At 34.1% G+C, this 19,289-nt stretch overlaps 1 protein-coding gene across 1 annotated transcript in view; it reads right to left on the bottom strand.

Moving 5' to 3' along the window:
• Positions 1-19,289, bottom strand: part of LOC148080515 (cadherin-18-like) — a 125,184-nt gene that overhangs the window by 47,862 nt on the left and 58,033 nt on the right. Inside the window, exons 3-4 of the mRNA XM_087788417.1 lie at positions 16,329-16,623; positions 11,560-11,679 (exon numbers count right to left, since the gene is read on the bottom strand). Of these exons, the coding sequence (XP_087644543.1) occupies positions 11,560-11,679; positions 16,329-16,623 (415 nt within the window). The remainder of the gene's footprint in view (positions 1-11,559; positions 11,680-16,328; positions 16,624-19,289) is intronic.

The following is a 19,289-nucleotide window of genomic DNA, read 5'->3' as shown; positions in this document are numbered from 1 at the left end:
CATCATCATAATCAACAACAATGATAATAATCATCATCTTAAACAACAACAATGATAATAATCATCATCTTAAACAACAACAATGATAATAATCATCATCATAAACAACAACAATAATAATCATCATCATAAACAACAACAATGATAATAATCATCATCTTAAACAACAACAATGATAATAATCATCATCATAAACAACAACAACAATGATAATAATCATCATCATAAACAACAACAACAATGATAATAATCATCATCATAAACAACAACAACAATGTTAATAATCATCATCATAAACAACAACAATAATAATCATCATCTTAAACAACAACAATGATAATAATCATCATCATAAACAACAATAACAATGATAATAATAATCATCTTAAACAACAACAATAATAATCATCATCATAAACAACAACAATGATAATAATCATCATCATAAACAACAACAATGATAATAATCATCATCATAAACAACAACAACAATTATAATAATCATCATCATAAACAACAACAATAATAATCATCATCATAAACAACAACAATGATAATAATCATCATCTTAAACAACAACAATAATAATCATCATCATAAACAACAACAATGATAATAATCATCATCTTAAACAACAACAATTATAATAATCATCATCATAAACAACAATAACAATGATAATAATAATCATCTTAAACAACAACAATGATAATAATCATCATCATAAACAACAACAACAATGATAATAATCATCATCTTAAACAACAACAATAATAATCATCATCATAAACAACAACAATAATAATCATCATCATAAACAACAACAATGATAATAATCATCATCATAAACAACAACAATAATAATCATCATCATAAACAACAACAATGATAATAATCATCATCATAAACAACAACAATGATAATAATCATCATCATAAACAACAACAATAATAATCATCATCATAAACAACAACAATGATAATAATCATCATCTTAAACAACAACAATAATAATCATCATCATAAACAACAACAATGATAATAATCATCATCTTAAACAACAACAATAATAATCATCATCATAAACAAAAACAATAATAATCATCATCATAAACAACAACAATGATAATAATCATCATCATAAACAACAACAATAATAATCATCATCTTAAACAACAACAATGATAATAATCATCATCATAAACAACAACAATGATAATAATCATCATCTTAAACAACAACAATGATAATAATCATCATCATAAACAACAACAATGATAATAATCATCATCTTAAACAACAACAAAAATAATCATCATCATAAACAACAACAATGTTAATAATCATCATCATAAACAACAACAATGATAATAATCATAAACAACAACAACAATGATCATAATCATAAACAACAACAATGATAATAATCATCATCTTAAACAACAACAACAATGATAATAATCATCATCATAAACAACAACAATAATAATCATCATCTTAAACAACAACAATGATAATAATCATCATCTTAAACAACAACAATAATAATCATCATCTTAAACAAAAACAACAATGATAATAATCATCATCTTAAACAACAACAATAATAATCATCATCATAAACAACAACAACAATGATAATAATCATCATCTTAAACAACAACAACAATGATAATAATCATCATCTTAAACAACAACAATAATAATCATCATCATAAACAACAACAACAATTATAATAATCATCATCTTAAACAACAACAATAATAATCATCATCATAAACAACAACAATGATAATAATCATCATCTTAAACAACAACAAAAATAATCATCATCATAAACAACAACAACAATGATAATAATCATCATCTTAAACAACAACAATAATAATCATCATCATAAACAACAACAACAATTATAATAATCATCATCTTAAACAACAACAATAATAATCATCATCATAAACAACAACAATGATAATAATCATCATCTTAAACAACAACAATAATAATCATCATCATAAACAACAACAACAATGATAATAATCATCATCTTAAACAACAACAATAATAATCATCATCATAAACAACAACAACAATTATAATAATCATCATCTTAAACAACAACAATAATAATCATCATCATAAACAACAACAATAATAATCATCATCATAAACAACAACAATGATAATAATCATCATCTTAAACAACAACAACAATGATAATAATCATCATCTTAAACAACAACAATAATAATCATCATCATAAACAACAACAACAATGATAATAATCATCATCTTAAACAACAACAACAATGATAATAATCATCATCTTAAACAACAACAACAATAATAATCATCATCATAAACAACAACAATGATAATAATCATCATCATAAACAACAACAATGATAATAATCATCATCTTAAACAACAACAACAATGATAATAATCATCATCTTAAACAACAACAACAATGATAATAATCATAAACAACAACAACAACAATGATAATAATCATCATCTTAAACAACAACAACAATGATAATAATCATCATCTTAAACAACAACAACAATGATAATCATCATAAACAACAACAACAACAATGATAATAATCATCATCTTAAACAACAACAACAATGATAATCATCATAAACAACAACAACAACAATGATAATAATCATCCTCAACAGCATCAACACACACAATAGTGGAGCCAACACTTGTGCTTTCATCAACCATGAAGCAGGTGAATCACTCTTGAATAAGGAACATCTTCAGCATCATCTCCTCTCGGCCCCTGCAGGTCCTCCTGGAGTCTATTAGCCTTGATAACATCTCCTGCTCTCAGGAGCTTCAGAAGCAGGACCATCTCTGGGGCCGATAGCAGGGATCAGAGCAGATTAGAACTTCCTTCTCACTCTTCATCTGAACCGACAGAGGAGCAGCAACAACCAGAGAAGATGTTTCGCTCCACAGTGTCTGAAGAACTTCTCGCTGACTGACCAGGACTAGAGCAGCATCTTCGGGTCAGACGGAGCAAATGATCTTAAGATGCTCAAGAAGACGAACTAAATGTATTAAAAAGTATAATATAAAAAGTATTTTATTATGTTATGTTATTATGTTATTATGTTGTTATGTTTTTATGTTATTATGTTGTTATGTTATTATGTTATTATGTTATTATGTTATTATGTTATTATGTTGTTATGTTGTTATGTTATTATGTTTTTATGTTATTATGTTATTATGTTGTTATGTTGTTATGTTGTTATGTTATTATGTTGTTATGTTATTATGTTATTATGTTATTATGTTATTATGTTATTATGTTGTTATGTTATTATGTTGTTATGTTTTTATGTTATTATGTTGTTATGTTTTTATGTTATTATGTTGTTATGTTGTTATGTTGTTATGTTATTATGTTATTATGTTATTATGTTATTATGTTATTATGTTGTTATGTTATTATGTTGTTATGTTTTTATGTTATTATGTTGTTATGTTTTTATGTTATTATGTTGTTATGTTGTTATGTTGTTATGTTTTTATGTTATTATGTTGTTATGTTGTTATGTTGTTATGTTATTATGTTATTATGTTATTATGTTATTATGTTGTTATGTTATTATGTTATTATGTTATTATGTTATTATGTTGTTATGTTATTATGTTGTTATGTTTTTATGTTATTATGTTGTTATGTTTTTATGTTATTATGTTGTTATGTTGTTATGTTGTTATGTTTTTATGTTATTATGTTGTTATGTTGTTATGTTGTTATGTTATTATGTTATTATGTTATTATGTTATTATGTTGTTATGTTGTTATGTTGTTATGTTATTATGTTGTTATGTTATTATGTTATTATGTTATTATGTTATTATGTTATTATGTTGTTATGTTATTATGTTGTTATGTTTTTATGTTATTATGTTGTTATGTTTTTATGTTATTATGTTGTTATGTTACTATGTTGTTATGTTATTATGTTATTATGTTGTTATGTTGTTATGTTATTATGTTGTTATGTTTTTATGTTATTATGTTGTTATGTTATTATGTTACTATGTTGTTATGTTATTATGTTATTATGTTGTTATGTTGTTATGTTATTATGTTGTTATGTTATTATGTTACTATGTTGTTATGTTATTGTGTTATTATGTTGTTATGTTATTATGTTATTATGTTGTTATGTTTTTATGTTATTATGTTGTTATGTTATTATGTTACTATGTTGTTATGTTATTATGTTATTATGTTGTTATGTTGTTATGTTATTATGTTGTTATGTTATTATGTTACTATGTTGTTATGTTATTGTGTTATTATGTTGTTATGTTGTTATGTTATTATGTTGTTATGTTTTTATGTTATTTTGTTGTTATGTTATTATGTTACTATGTTGTTATGTTATTATGTTATTATGTTGTTATGTTGTTATGTTATTATGTTATTATGTTGTTATGTTATTATGTTATTATGTTATTATGTTATTATGTTATTATGTTACTATGTTGTTATGTTATTATGTTATTATGTTATTATGTTATTATGTTATTATGTTATTATGTTGTTATGTTATTATGTTATTATGTTGTTATGTTATTATGTTGTTATGTTATTATGTTGTTATGTTATTATGTTATTATGTTGTTATGTTGTTATGTTATTATGTTATTATGTTGTTATGTTGTTATGTTTTTATGTTATTATGTTGTTATGTTATTATGTTATTATGTTATTATGTTATTATGTTATTATGTTACTATGTTGTTATGTTATTATGTTATTATGTTGTTATGTTGTTATGTTATTATGTTGTTATGTTATTATGTTATTATGTTATTATGTTACTATGTTGTTATGTTATTATGTTATTATGTTGTTATGTTGTTATGTTATTATGTTACTATGTTGTTATGTTATTATGTTATTATGTTATTATGTTATTATGTTACTATGTTATTATGTTATTATGTTATTATGTTGTTATGTTGTTATGTTATTGTGTTGTTATGTTATTATGTTATTATGTTATTATGTTACTATGTTGTTATGTTATTATGTTATTATGTTGTTATGTTGTTATGTTATTGTGTTGTTATGTTATTATGTTATTATGTTATTATGTTGTTATGTTGTTATGTTATTATGTTATTATGTTATTATGTTGTTATGTTATTATGTTATTATGTTGTTATGTTATTATGTTATTATGTTATTATGTTGTTATGTTATTATGTTATTATGTTATTATGTTACTATTTTGTTATGTTATTATGTTGTTATGTTGTTATGTTATTATGTTATTATGTTACTATGTTACTATGTTATTATGTTGTTATGTTGTTATGTTGTTATGTTTTTATGTTGTTATGTTGTTATGTTATTATGTTATTATATTATTATATTATTATGTTATTATGTTGTTATGTTATTATGTTATTATGTTATTATGTTATTATGTTATTATATTATTATATTATTATGTTATTATGTTGTTATGTTATTATGTTATTATATTATTATGTTATTATGTTGTTATGTTGTTATGTTATTATGTTAATATATTATTATGTTATTATGTTGTTATGTTGTTATGTTATTATTTTGTTATCTTATTATGTTGTTATGTTATTATGTTGTTATGTTATTATGTTGTTATGTTATTATTTTGTTATGTTATTATGTTGTAATGTTGTTATGTTGTTATGTTATTATGTTGTTATGTTATTATGTTGTTATGTTATTATGTCATTATATTATTATGTTATTATGTTGTTATGTTATTATGTTATTATGTTGTTATGTTATTATGTTGTTATGTTATTATGTTGTTATGTTATTATGTTGTTATGTTATTATGTTATTATGTTATTATGTTGTTATGTTATTATGTTATTATGTTATTATGTTGTTATGTTATTATGTTGTTATGTTATTATGTTATTATGTTATTATGTTATTATGTTGTTATGTTATTATGTTATTATGTTGTTATGTTATTATGTTGTTATGTTATTATGTTATTATGTTGTTATGTTGTTATGTTATTATGTTATTATGTTGTTATGTTATTATGTTGTTATGTTATCATGTTATTATGTTATGTTATTATGTTATTATGTTATTATGTTGTTATGTTGTTATGTTATTATGTTATTATGTTGTTATGTTATTATGTTATTATGTAATTATGTTGTTATGTTATTATGTTGTTATGTTATTATGTTGTTATATTACTATGTTATTATGTTGTTATGTTATTATGTTATTATGTTGTTATGTTGTTATGTTGTTATGTTATTATGTTATTATGTTGTTATGTTATTATGTTATTATGTTGTTATGTTATTATGTTATTATGTTGTTATGTTATTATGTTATTATGTAATTATGTTGTTATGTTGTTATGTTATTATGTTGTTATGTTATTATGTTATTATGTTGTTATGTTATTATGTGGTTATGTTATTATGTTGTTATGTTGTTATGTTATTATGTTATTATGTTGTTATGTTATTATGTTATTATGTTGTTATGTTATTATGTTGTTATGTTGTTATGTTGTTATGTTATTATGTTGTTATGTTGTTATGTTATTATGTTACTATGTTGTTATGTTATTATATTGTTATGTTATTATGTTATTATGTTACTATGTTGTTATGTTATTATGTTGTTATGTTATTATGTTATTATGTTGTTATGTTGTTATGTTATTATGTTATTATGTTATTATGTTGTTATGTTATTATGTTGTTATGTTGTTATGTTATTATGTTATTATGTTGTTATGTTGTTATGTTATTATGTTATTATGTTGTTATGTTATTATGTTATTATGTTATTATGTTATTATGTTATTATATTATTATGTTATTATGTTGTTATGTTATTATGTTATTATGTTATTATGTTGTTATGTTATTATGTTGTTATGTTGTTATGTTGTTATGTTATTATGTTATTATGTTGTTATGTTATTATGTTATTATGTTATTATATTATTATGTTATTATGGTGTTATGTTATTATGTTATTATGTTATTATATTATTATGTTATTATGTTGTTATGTTATTATGTTATTATGTTATTATATTATTATGTTGTTATGTTGTTATGTTATTATTATTAACATTATGACCAGAAAACAACAACATTTACATTATGACCAGAAAACAACAACATTAACATTATGACCAGAAAACAACAAAATTTACATTATGACCAGAAAACAACAAAATTTACATTATGACCAGAAAACAACAACATTAACATTATGACCAGAAAACAACAACATTAACATTATGACCAGAAAACAACAAAATTTACATTATGACCAGAAAACAACAAAATTTACATTATGACCAGAAAACAACAACATTAACATTATGACCAGAAAACAACAACATTTACATTATGACCAGAAAACAACAACATTAACATTATGACAAGAAAACAACAAAATTTACATTATGACCAGAAAAAAAATAAAATTTACATTATGACCAGAAAACAACAACATTAACATTATGACCAGAAAACAACAACATTAACATTATGACCAGAAAAAAAAATAAAATTTACATTATGACCAGAAAACAACAACATTTAAATTATGACCAGAAAACAACAACGTTAACATTATGACCAGAAAAAAACAAAATTTACATTATGACCAGAAAACAACAACATTAACATTATGACCAGAAAAAAATAAAATTTACATTATGACCAGAAAACAACAACATTTACATTATGACCAGAAAACAACAACGTTAACATTATGACCAGAAAAAAACAAAATTTACATTATGACCAGAAAACAACAACATTAACATTATGACCAGAAAAAAACATTAACATTGTGACCAGAAAACAACAACATTTACATTATGACCAGAAAACAACAACATTAACATTATGACCAGAAAACAACAACGTTAACATTATGACCAGAAAACAACAACATTAACATTATGACCAGAAAACAACAACATTTACATTATGACCAGAAAACAACACAATTTACATTATGACCAGAAAAAAACAAAATTTACATTATGACCAGAAAACAACAACATTAACATTATGACCAGAAAACAACAACGTTAACATTATGACCAGAAAACAACAACATTAACATTATGACCAGAAAACAACAACATTTACATTATGACCAGAAAAGAACAACGTTAACATTATGACCAGAAAACAACAACATTAACATTATGACCAGAAAACAACAACATTTACATTATGACCAGAAAACAACACAATTTACATTATGACCAGAAAAAAACAAAATTTACATTATGACCAGAAAACAACAATATTAACATTATGACCAGAAAACAACAATATTAACATTATGACCAGAAAACAACAACATTAACATTATGACCAGAAAAAAACAAAATTTACATTATGACCAGAAAACAACAACATTTACATTATGACCAGAAAACAACAACATTAACATTATGACCAGAAAACAACAACATTTACATTATGACCAGAAAACAACAACGTTAACATTATGACCAGAAAACAACAACATTAACATTATGACCAGAAAACAACAACATTAACATTATGACCAGAAAAAAACAAAATTGACATTATGACCAGAAAACAACAACATTAACATTATGACCAGAAAAAAACAACATTTACATTATGACCAGAAAACAACAACGTTAACATCATGACCAGAAAAAAACAACATTTACATTATGACCAGAAAACAACAACATTTACATTATGACCAGAAAACAACAACATTTACATTATGACCAGAAAACAACAACGTTAACATTATGACCAGAAAACAACAACATTTACATTATGACCAGAAAACAACAACATTTACATTATGACCAGAAAACAACAATATTTACATTATGACCAGAAAACAACAACGTTAACATTATGACCAGAAAACAACAATATTTACATTATGACCAGAAAACAACAACGTTAACATCATGACCAGAAAAAAACCAAATTTACATCATGACCAGAAAAAAACCAAATTTACATTATGACCAGAAAACAACAACATTAACATTATGACCAGAAAAAAACCAAATTTACATTATGACCAGAAAACAAAAACGTTAACATTATGACCAGAAAACAACAACATTTACATGATGACCAGAAAACAACAACGTTAACATTATGACCAGAAAAAAACAACATTTACATGATCACCAGAAAACAACAACGTTAACATTATGACCAGAAAACAACAACATTTACATTATGACCAGAAAACAACAACGTTAACATTATGACCAGAAAACAACAACATTTACATTATGACCAGAAAACAACAACGTTAACATTATGACCAGAAAAAAACAACATTTACATTATGACCAGAAAACAACAACGTTAACATTATGACCAGAAAACAACAATATTAACATTATGACCAGAAAACAACAACGTTAACATTATGACCAGAAAACAACAATATTTACATTATGACCAGAAAACAACAACGTTAACATTATGACCAGAAAACAACAACGTTAACATTATGACCAGAAAACAACCACGTTTACATTATGACCAGAAAACAACAACATTAACATTATGACCAGAAAACAACAACGTTTACATTATGACCAGAAAACAACAACGTTAACATTATGACCAGAAAACAACAATATTTACATTATGACCAGAAAACAACAACGTTAACATTATGACCAGACAACAACAATATTTACATTATGACCAGAAAACAACAACGTTAACATTATGACCAGAAAACAACAACATTAACATTATGACCAGAAAACAACAATATTTACATTATGACCAGAAAACAACAACGTTAACATTATGACCAGAAAACAACAATATTTACATTATGACCAGAAAACAACAATATTAACATTATGACCAGAAAACAACAACGTTAACATTATGACCAGAAAACAACAATATTTACATTATGACCAGAAAACAACAACGTTAACATTATGACCAGAAAACAACAACGTTAACATTATGACCAGAAAACAACCACGTTTACATTATGACCAGAAAACAACAACATTAACATTATGACCAGAAAACAACAACGTTTACATTATGACCAGAAAACAACAACGTTAACATTATGACCAGAAAACAACAACATTAACATTATGACCAGAAAACAACAACGTTTACATTATGACCAGAAAACAACAACATTAACATTATGACCAGAAAACAACAACATTAACATTATGACCAGAAAACAACAACGTTTACATTATGACCAGAAAACAACAACATTAACATTATGACCAGAAAACAACAACGTTTACATTATGACCAGAAAACAACAACATTAACATTATGACCAGAAAACAACAACATTAACATTATGACCAGAAAACAACAACGTTTACATTATGACCAGAACACAACAACGTTAACATTATGACCAGAAAACAACAACGTTTACATTATGACCAGAAAACAACAACGTTAACATTATGACCAGAAAACAACAACGTTTACATTATGACCAGAACACAACAACGTTAACATTATGACCAGAAAACAACAACGTTCACATTATGACCAGAAAACAACAACGTTAACATTATGACCAGAAAACAACAACGTTCACATTATGACCAGAACACAACAACGTTAACATTATGACCAGAAAACAACAACGTTTACATTATGACCAGAAAACAACAACGTTAACATTATGACCAGAAAACAACAACGTTCACATTATGACCAGAACACAACAACGTTAACATTATGACCAGAAAACAACAACGTTCACATTATGACCAGAACACAACAACGTTAACATTATGACCAGAAAACAACAACGTTTACATTATGACCAGAAAACAACAACGTTAACATTATGACCAGAAAACAACAACGTTCACATTATGACCAGAACACAACAACGTTAACATTATGACCAGAAAACAACAACGTTAACATTATGACCAGAGAAGCGTCAACAACAACAACCGTCTGTTGATTCTTCTGCTCCGGGTTTACGATGTTAACCTTCTATTACTTCTAAACCACACGAGATGTTGGTGATTATATTTTACGATGCTTTCAGGTTTTTATCGAGCGTCATAAACGTGATGATCTGGTTCTTGATGTTTGTTTTTGTGGGAAGAGTTTGTGACGTTAAATAAACTGTTGATCATCACAACGCGTCACGTTTAGATAAAACAACACGGTTTCTTCGAGCTCGTTGTCATGGTTTCTATTCCACGACCTCAACATGATCTGAAACCTTGTGTTGCTCAAGCGTGTTCGAACCTTCAACCTTCATTTAAACGTTCATAAAGAGTGTTTCAGACGAGGCACCTTCACCTGCACAACACACTGCAATGAAGATCATCACATTTGGTTTTAGCCCCAAAAGATTGTGACCAAACCTTCAACATTATGAAGGTCCAGATGGTCATTCACAAGAAAAAAAACTGCTGCTTCAACCAAAGAAACCAAAGATCTCTGAACATGACTACGGTTGCCGTGGCGATACTGAGTCTTACCTGTCTTGGGGTCGACGGAGAAATATGGCTGTCCTTGAAGAATACTGTAAACTATCCTGGCGCTGTTGCCGTAGGTCGGGTCGTCGGCGTCTGTGGCCGTGACCTGCAGCACCGACGTCCCTGGAACAGAAAGGATCGTTAGTAACGTCTGAAGCTCTGGATCCAAGATGAAGCTCTAGATCCGAGATGAAGCTCTGGATCTGAGATGAAGCTCTAGATCCGAGATGAAGCTCTGGATCTGAGATGAAGCTCTAGATCCGAGATGAAGCTCTAGATCCGAGATGAAGCTCTGGATCTGAGATGAAGCTCTAGATCCGAGATGAAGCTCTAGATCCGAGATGAAGCTCTGGATCTGAGATGAAGCTCTAGATCCGAGATGAAGCTCTGGATCTGAGATGAAGCTCTAGATCCGAGATGAAGCTCTAGATCCGAGATGAAGCTCTGGATCTGAGATGAAGCTCTAGATCCGAGATGAAGCTCTAGATCCGAGATGAAGCTCTAGATCCGAGATGAAGCTCTGGATCTGAGATGAAGCTCTGGATCTGAGATGAAGCTCTGGATCTGAGATGAAGCTCTAGATCCGAGATGAAGCTCTAGATCCGAGATGAAGCTCTGGATCTGAGATGAAGCTCTAGATCCGAGATGAAGCTCTGGATCTGAGATGAAGCTCTAGATCCGAGATGAAGCTCTAGATCCGAGATGAAGCTCTGGATCTGAGATGAAGCTCTAGATCCGAGATGAAGCTCTAGATCCGAGATGAAGCTCTAGATCCGAGATGAAGCTCTGGATCTGAGATGAAGCTCTGGATCTGAGATGAAGCTCTGGATCTGAGATGAAGCTCTAGATCTGAGATGAAGCTCTAGATCCGAGATGAAGCTCTGGATCTGAGATGAAGCTCTAGATCTGAGATGAAGCTCTAGATCCGAGATGAAGCTCTGGATCTGAGATGAAGCTCTAGATCCGAGATGAAGCTCTAGATCCGAGATGAAGCTCTAGATCCGAGATGAAGCTCTGGATCTGAGATGAAGCTCTAGATCCGAGATGAAGCTCTAGATCCGAGATGAAGCTCTAGATCCGAGATGAAGCTCTAGATCCGAGATGAAGCTCTAGATCCGAGATGAAGCTCTAGATCCGAGATGAAGCTCTGGATCTGAGACGAAGCTCTGGATCTGAGATGAAGCTCTAGATCTGAGATGAAGCTCTAGATCTGAGATGAAGCTCTAGATCCGAGATGAAGCTCTGGATCTGAGATGAAGCTCTAGATCCGAGATGAAGCTCTAGATCCGAGATGAAGCTCTAGATCCGAGATGAAGCTCTGGATCTGAGATGAAGCTCTAGATCCGAGATGAAGCTCTAGATCCGAGATGAAGCTCTAGATCCGAGATGAAGCTCTAGATCCGAGATGAAGCTCTAGATCTGAGATGAAGCTCTGGATCCGAGATGAAGCTCTAGATCTGAGATGAAGCTCTAGATCCGAGATGAAGCTCTAGATCCGAGATGAAGCTCTGGATCTGAGATGAAGCTCTAGATCTGAGATGAAGCTCTAGATCTGAGATGAAGCTCTGGATCTTAGATGAAGCTCTAGATCTGAGATGAAGCTCTAGATCCGAGATGAAGCTCTAGATCCGAGATGAAGCTCTGGATCTGAGATGAAGCTCTAGATCTGAGATGAAGCTCTAGATCTGAGATGAAGCTCTGGATCTGAGATGAAGCTCTAGATCTGAGATGAAGCTCTAGATCTGAGACTTCTGAACTGAGTCTGGACAGAGCTGGACCCAGAACTAAGATTCCTGAAATGGAAATATTCTTCCTCTCTTTTCTACTATCTATTCGATATAACCTATGATCCATGAACACCTTCAATAAAGTTCAAGACTTCAGGTGGAGGATCACACGGGTTGAAGGTCTGAGAAGATCCACCAAACAAACGTGATCTTGTCGATGACTGAGCACAAAACTAAATGCTGAGTCATGAGTCGTTCACTGTGTTTTCTCTCGTTTCATCCACGAAGACGAACGAGCGATTGTGTCGTGACTCCAGCGAAGAGATTCAACAGGAAGTTCCGACATTAAAGGCCTCATTAACCTGTAATTACAGCAGGTCACATGACCAGGTAATGATCTTCACGACTGGTCCCCGGAGAGTGTCGTGGAAGATCATGTGATCGGTCCAGGTCGAACGAAACACATCAGTGGACCTGATGAACTTTTAATTGCCTTCGTCGGCTTCAGTGGCTTCAACGCTCGTGACCTTTGCTGGTCGTAATGTTTCCTCACATTCATGAGGTCAAGAACACGACGAGTGTAAATGTCAACGACTGTGATTCTACAAGATCTTCAAGAACCACCTGAAGAACATGTTGTTCGCTGGCGTGACAGATGCGTCACAATGTCACATGACATGTCACATGATGCGTCACAATGTCACATGACATGTCACATGATGCGTCACAATGTCACATGACATGTCACATGATGCGTCACAATGTCACATGACACAACACGATCTCACATGACATGTCACATGATGCGTCACAATGTCACATGACATGTCACATGATGCGTCACAATGTCACATGACACAACACGATGTCACATGATGCGTCACAATGTCACATGACATGTCACATGATGCGTCACAATGTCTAATGTCTGATCAAGACACACGTGATCATTGACACACATGATCGACGACACACATGATCGACGACATACGTGATCATCGACACACGTGATCGACGACACATGTGATCATCGACACACTTGATCGACGACACACGTGATCGACGACACACATGATCGACGACACACGTGATCATCGACACACTTGATCGACGACACACGTGATCGACGACACACATGATCGACGACACACGTGATCGACGACACACATGATCGACGACACACGTGATCATCGACACACATGATCGACGACACACGTGATCGACGACACACGTGATCGACGACACACGTGATCGACGACACACGTGATCGACGACACACGTGATCGACGACACACGTGATCATCGACACACTTGATCGACGACACACGTGATCATCGACACACGTGATCATCGACACACGTGATCATCGACACACGTGATCGTCGACACACGTGATCGTCGACACACGTGATCGTCGACACACGTTATCTCGACGACACACGTGATCGACGACACACGTGATCATCGACACACGTGATCAACGACACACGTGATCGACGACACACGTGATCATCGACACACGTGATCGACGACACACGTGATCGACGACACACGTGATCATCGACACACGTGATCATCGACACACGTGATCATCGACACACGTGATCGACGACACACGTGATCGACGACACACGTGATCATCGACACACGTGATCATCGACACACGTGATCGACGACACACGTGATCGACGACACACGTGATCATCGACACACGTGATCGACGACACACGTGATCACTGATACACGTGATCATCGACGCACGCGATCATCGACACACGCGATCGTCCACACACGTGATCGTCGACACACGTGATCGTCGACACACGTGATCGTCGACACACGCGATCGTCGACACACGTGATCGTCGACACACGTGATCGTCGACACACGCGATCTTCGACACACGCGCTCGACGACACACGTGATCATCGACACACGCGATCATCGACACACGTGATCGTCGACACACGCGATCGTCGACACACGCGATCATCGACACACGTGATCATCGACACACGCGATCATCGACACACGTGATCGACGACACACGTGATCATCGACACACGTGATCATCGACACACGTGATCATCGACACACGTGATCATCGACACACGTGATCATCGACACACGTGATCGCGACACACGTGATCATCGACACACGTGATCATCGACACACGTGATCATCGACACACGTGATCGACGACACACGTGATCATCGACACACGTGATCATCGACACACATGATCTTAACTACTTAACTTCTTCTGCTGCCTCATTAGCGAAAAGACAATTAAATCCACATTTGCTTTGATTGTTTTTGCAACATCGTTTCTAACGACCTTCAAGCTCGAGATCTTCATGTTTACTTGAGCCTCATATCAAGCCGATCAGAATCAAACCAATTAGACGTCCATCTCTGACACGTATGGACACCAGGGTTCGTGCTCCGAGGCGATTGTTCCGGACGAGCGCGAGGAGGATCCAAGCGTAGGCGGCGAGACTCTAATTATTTCCCTTCACAGTCCTTGATTTCCTCCCCGGGGTCGTTGATGGATCTTTGCTCCTCAAACCAGCGATGAAGTTTCTACGAGCAACTTCCAAACCAGAGGAAGTGAAGCACGAGAGAGACGTCAGAAGATCATCTGGACCTGGTCAGTGAGACTCGTGTCCACTTCCTGCGTCTTGTTAGCAATGAACAGAAAATCTAAATAAATAAATCAATGTTGAAATTCGATTTTTCCCTTTTTCAAGAATTAAATATTATTAAGATTATATTTTAGTCATGATGGTCTGAAGGTTGGATCAGAAGCTCTGTTGGTTTAGTCTGGAGTCTTTTATAGCAACATTTATGTCATGAGTTCAAATAATCATTCCATACATTCCAAGGAACCTCAGCAGATAAAGTCACAGTTTTATCTTCCATGGGTTTGATCGTATCATTTATTTCATTTTGTTTCCTTCAAAGTCCGACCATCAGAACCGAGATATTTCTAACGAACAGAAACTTCTCTTCAAGGTTCCTCAGGTTCCTGGAGCTCGACTCACCTACTTCAGACATCTCGGGCACCGTGGCGACGAAGGGTCCGTCGGGGAAGGTGGGAGCGTTGTCGTTGATGTCCTGCACTTTGATGATGAACTCGGACATGGGCTCCAGAGCCTCCTCGGTGTGTCGGTCCAAGGCTTGAGCGTGAAGGACGTAGTGAGTCTTCCTCTCTCGGTCCAAGCTCTTGGTGGCCATGATGTCTCCCGTCACCTCGTCGATGAGGAAGATGCTTCCGGCGCCTTCTCCGCTCAGGATGTACCGCACGGAACCGTCGCCTTTGTCCGAGTTGGAGTGAAGCTGCAGGAGAAGAGAGGGAGGAGTTACGAGGAGAAGAGTGACCTTGAGCGAAGGTCGTCACAGTTTTCTCTTAGTTTGTGATGAAAGTCATGTTGACGTTTACTCTCGTCTTCCACGACTGGAGAAGAAAACAACAACAACATCCCTTGATTCATGACCTTCAGGAGAACCATCTTCGTCTAGTTCAACATCTCTGTCTCTGAGGTTTGGATGAATGTTTGGACCTTCATCTCCAGCCTCATGTCTGGACCTTCATCTCCAGCCTCATGTCTGGACATTCATCTCCAGCCTCATGTCTGGACCTTCATCTCCAGCCTCATGTCTGGACCTTCATCTCCAGCCTCATGTCTGTACCTTCATCTCCAGCCTCATGTCTGGACCTTCATCTCCAGCCTCATGTCTGGACATTCATCTCCAGCCTCATGTCTGGACCTTCATCTCCAGCCTCATGTCTGTACCTTCATCTCCAGCCTCATGTCTGGACCTTCATCTCCAGCCTCATGTCTGGACATTCATCTCCAGCCTAAACTAAAAAACTAAAACTGTGTCTTCTATGTTTTTTGAAGAAAAAAACTGCTCAGATTGAAACTCTCATCTTCTCTCCCTTCTTCTCTTCTTCTCTTCTCTTTCTCCATGAAAACGAATGAAACAAGTCAATGGTGGAGAAGCAGGTGATAATCGTCACTAATCAAGTGACAGACACAACTAATAGAAGATCTGATGATCTAAGATGATCTGAGATGATCTGAGATGATCTAAGATGATCTGAGATGATCTGAGATGATCTGAGATGATCTGAGATGATCTAAGAGGATCTAAGATGATCTGAGATGATCTAAGATGATCTGAGAGGATCCCATGCGTTCATGGAACCTGGTGATCCTCGGTGCGTTCATGGAACCTGGTGATCCGTGGTGCGTTCATGGAACCTGGTGATCCTCCTGCGTTCATGGAACCTGGTGATCCGTGGTGCGTTCATGGAACCTGGTGATCCGTGGTGCGTTCATGGAACCTGGTGATCCGTGGTGCGTTCATGGAACCTGGTGATCCATGGTGCGTTCATGGAACCTGGTGATCCTCGGTGCGTTCATGGAACCTGGTGATCCGTGGTGCGTTCATGGAACCTGGTGATCCATGGTGCGTTCATGGAACCTGGTGATCCTCGGTGCGTTCATGGAACCTGGTGATCCGTGGTGCGTTCATGGAACCTGGTGATCCGTGGTGCGTTCATGGAACCTGGTGATCCTCGGTGCGTTCATGGAACCTGGTGATCCTCGGTGCGTTCATGGAACCTGGTGATCCGTGGTGCGTTCATGGAACCTGGTGATCCGTGGTGCGTTCATGGAACCTGGTGATCCTCGGTGCGTTCATGGAACCTGGTGATCTGTGGTGCGTTCATGGAACCTGGTGATCCGTGGTGCGTTCATGGAACCTGGTGATCCGTGGTGCGTTCATGGAACCTGGTGATCCGTGGTGCGTTCATGGAACCTGGTGATCCTCGGTGCGTTCATGGAACCTGGTGATCCTCGGTGCGTTCATGGAACCTGGTGATCCGTGGTGCGTTCATGGAACCTGGTGGTCCGTGGTGCGTTCATAGAACCTGGTGATCCTCGGTGCGTTCATGGAACCTGGTGATCCGTGGTGCGTTCATGGAACCTGGTGGTCCGTGGTGCGTTCATGGAACCTGGTGGTCCGTGGTGCGTTCATGGAACCTGGTGGTCCGTGGTGCGTTCATGGAACCTGGTGGTCCGTGGTGCGTTCATGGAACCTGGTGGTCCGTGGTGCGTTCATGGAACCTGGTGTTTCTCGTGACACCAGAGTGTTGACAGCTGGAGCTGCTGTCCTGCTGCGAACATTCATCGCCGCACATGTCGCTCATTAAAGCTGATCTTCACTCATTTGCAAGCGCAGCACGTCACTGTTCTGGTGCTGATGATGGTCGTCACGGCGCCATCATCAGCACCAGCAGTCCATGTGTGATTGGAGGACGTCGTGACGTGACATCAGACGATCAAGATAAGAAGTCATTAAGGTCAGTGCCCCCCCCTCGACTCCTCCTCCATGATTGAGTTCTGGTTCCAGTGAACCGAGCCGACACTAAAATAAAGACTGACGACGACGAGTTCATGAGCTCGACTCCCAGAAACTAGATTGTGTTACGATATGTTTCAACACAAGAGTCGAGGAACTGTGTCGTCTGAACGTCAAACACTTACTATTGGACTCTAGTGTTTGTGTTTGTTTGACTCTAGTGTTTGTGTGTATTTGACTCTAGTGTTTGTGTTTGTTTGACTCTAGTGTTTGTGTGTATTTGACTCTAGTGTTTGTGTTTGTTTGACTCTAGTGTTTGTGTGTATTTGACTCTAGTGTTTGTGTGTATTTGACTCTAGTGTTTGTGGTCATTTGACTCTAGTGTTTGTGTGTATTTGACTCTAGTGTTTGTGTTCATTTGACTCTAGTGTTTGTGTGTATTTGACTCTAGTATTTGTGTTCATTTGACTCTAGCGTTTGTGTTCATTTGACTCTAGTATTTGTGTTCATTTGACTCTAGCGTTTGTGTTCATTTGACTCTAGTGTGTGGGTTCATTTGGCTCTAGTGTGTGTGTTCATTTGACTCTAGTGTGTGTGTTCATTTGACTCTAGTGTGCGTATTCATTTGACTCTAG

The sequence above is a fragment of the Callionymus lyra genome, chromosome 4 (genome assembly GCF_982586985.1).
Source record: "Callionymus lyra chromosome 4, fCalLyr1.hap1.1, whole genome shotgun sequence".
NCBI lineage: Eukaryota > Metazoa > Chordata > Actinopteri > Syngnathiformes > Callionymidae > Callionymus > Callionymus lyra.
This window is presented reverse-complemented; position numbering and strand designations above follow the sequence as displayed.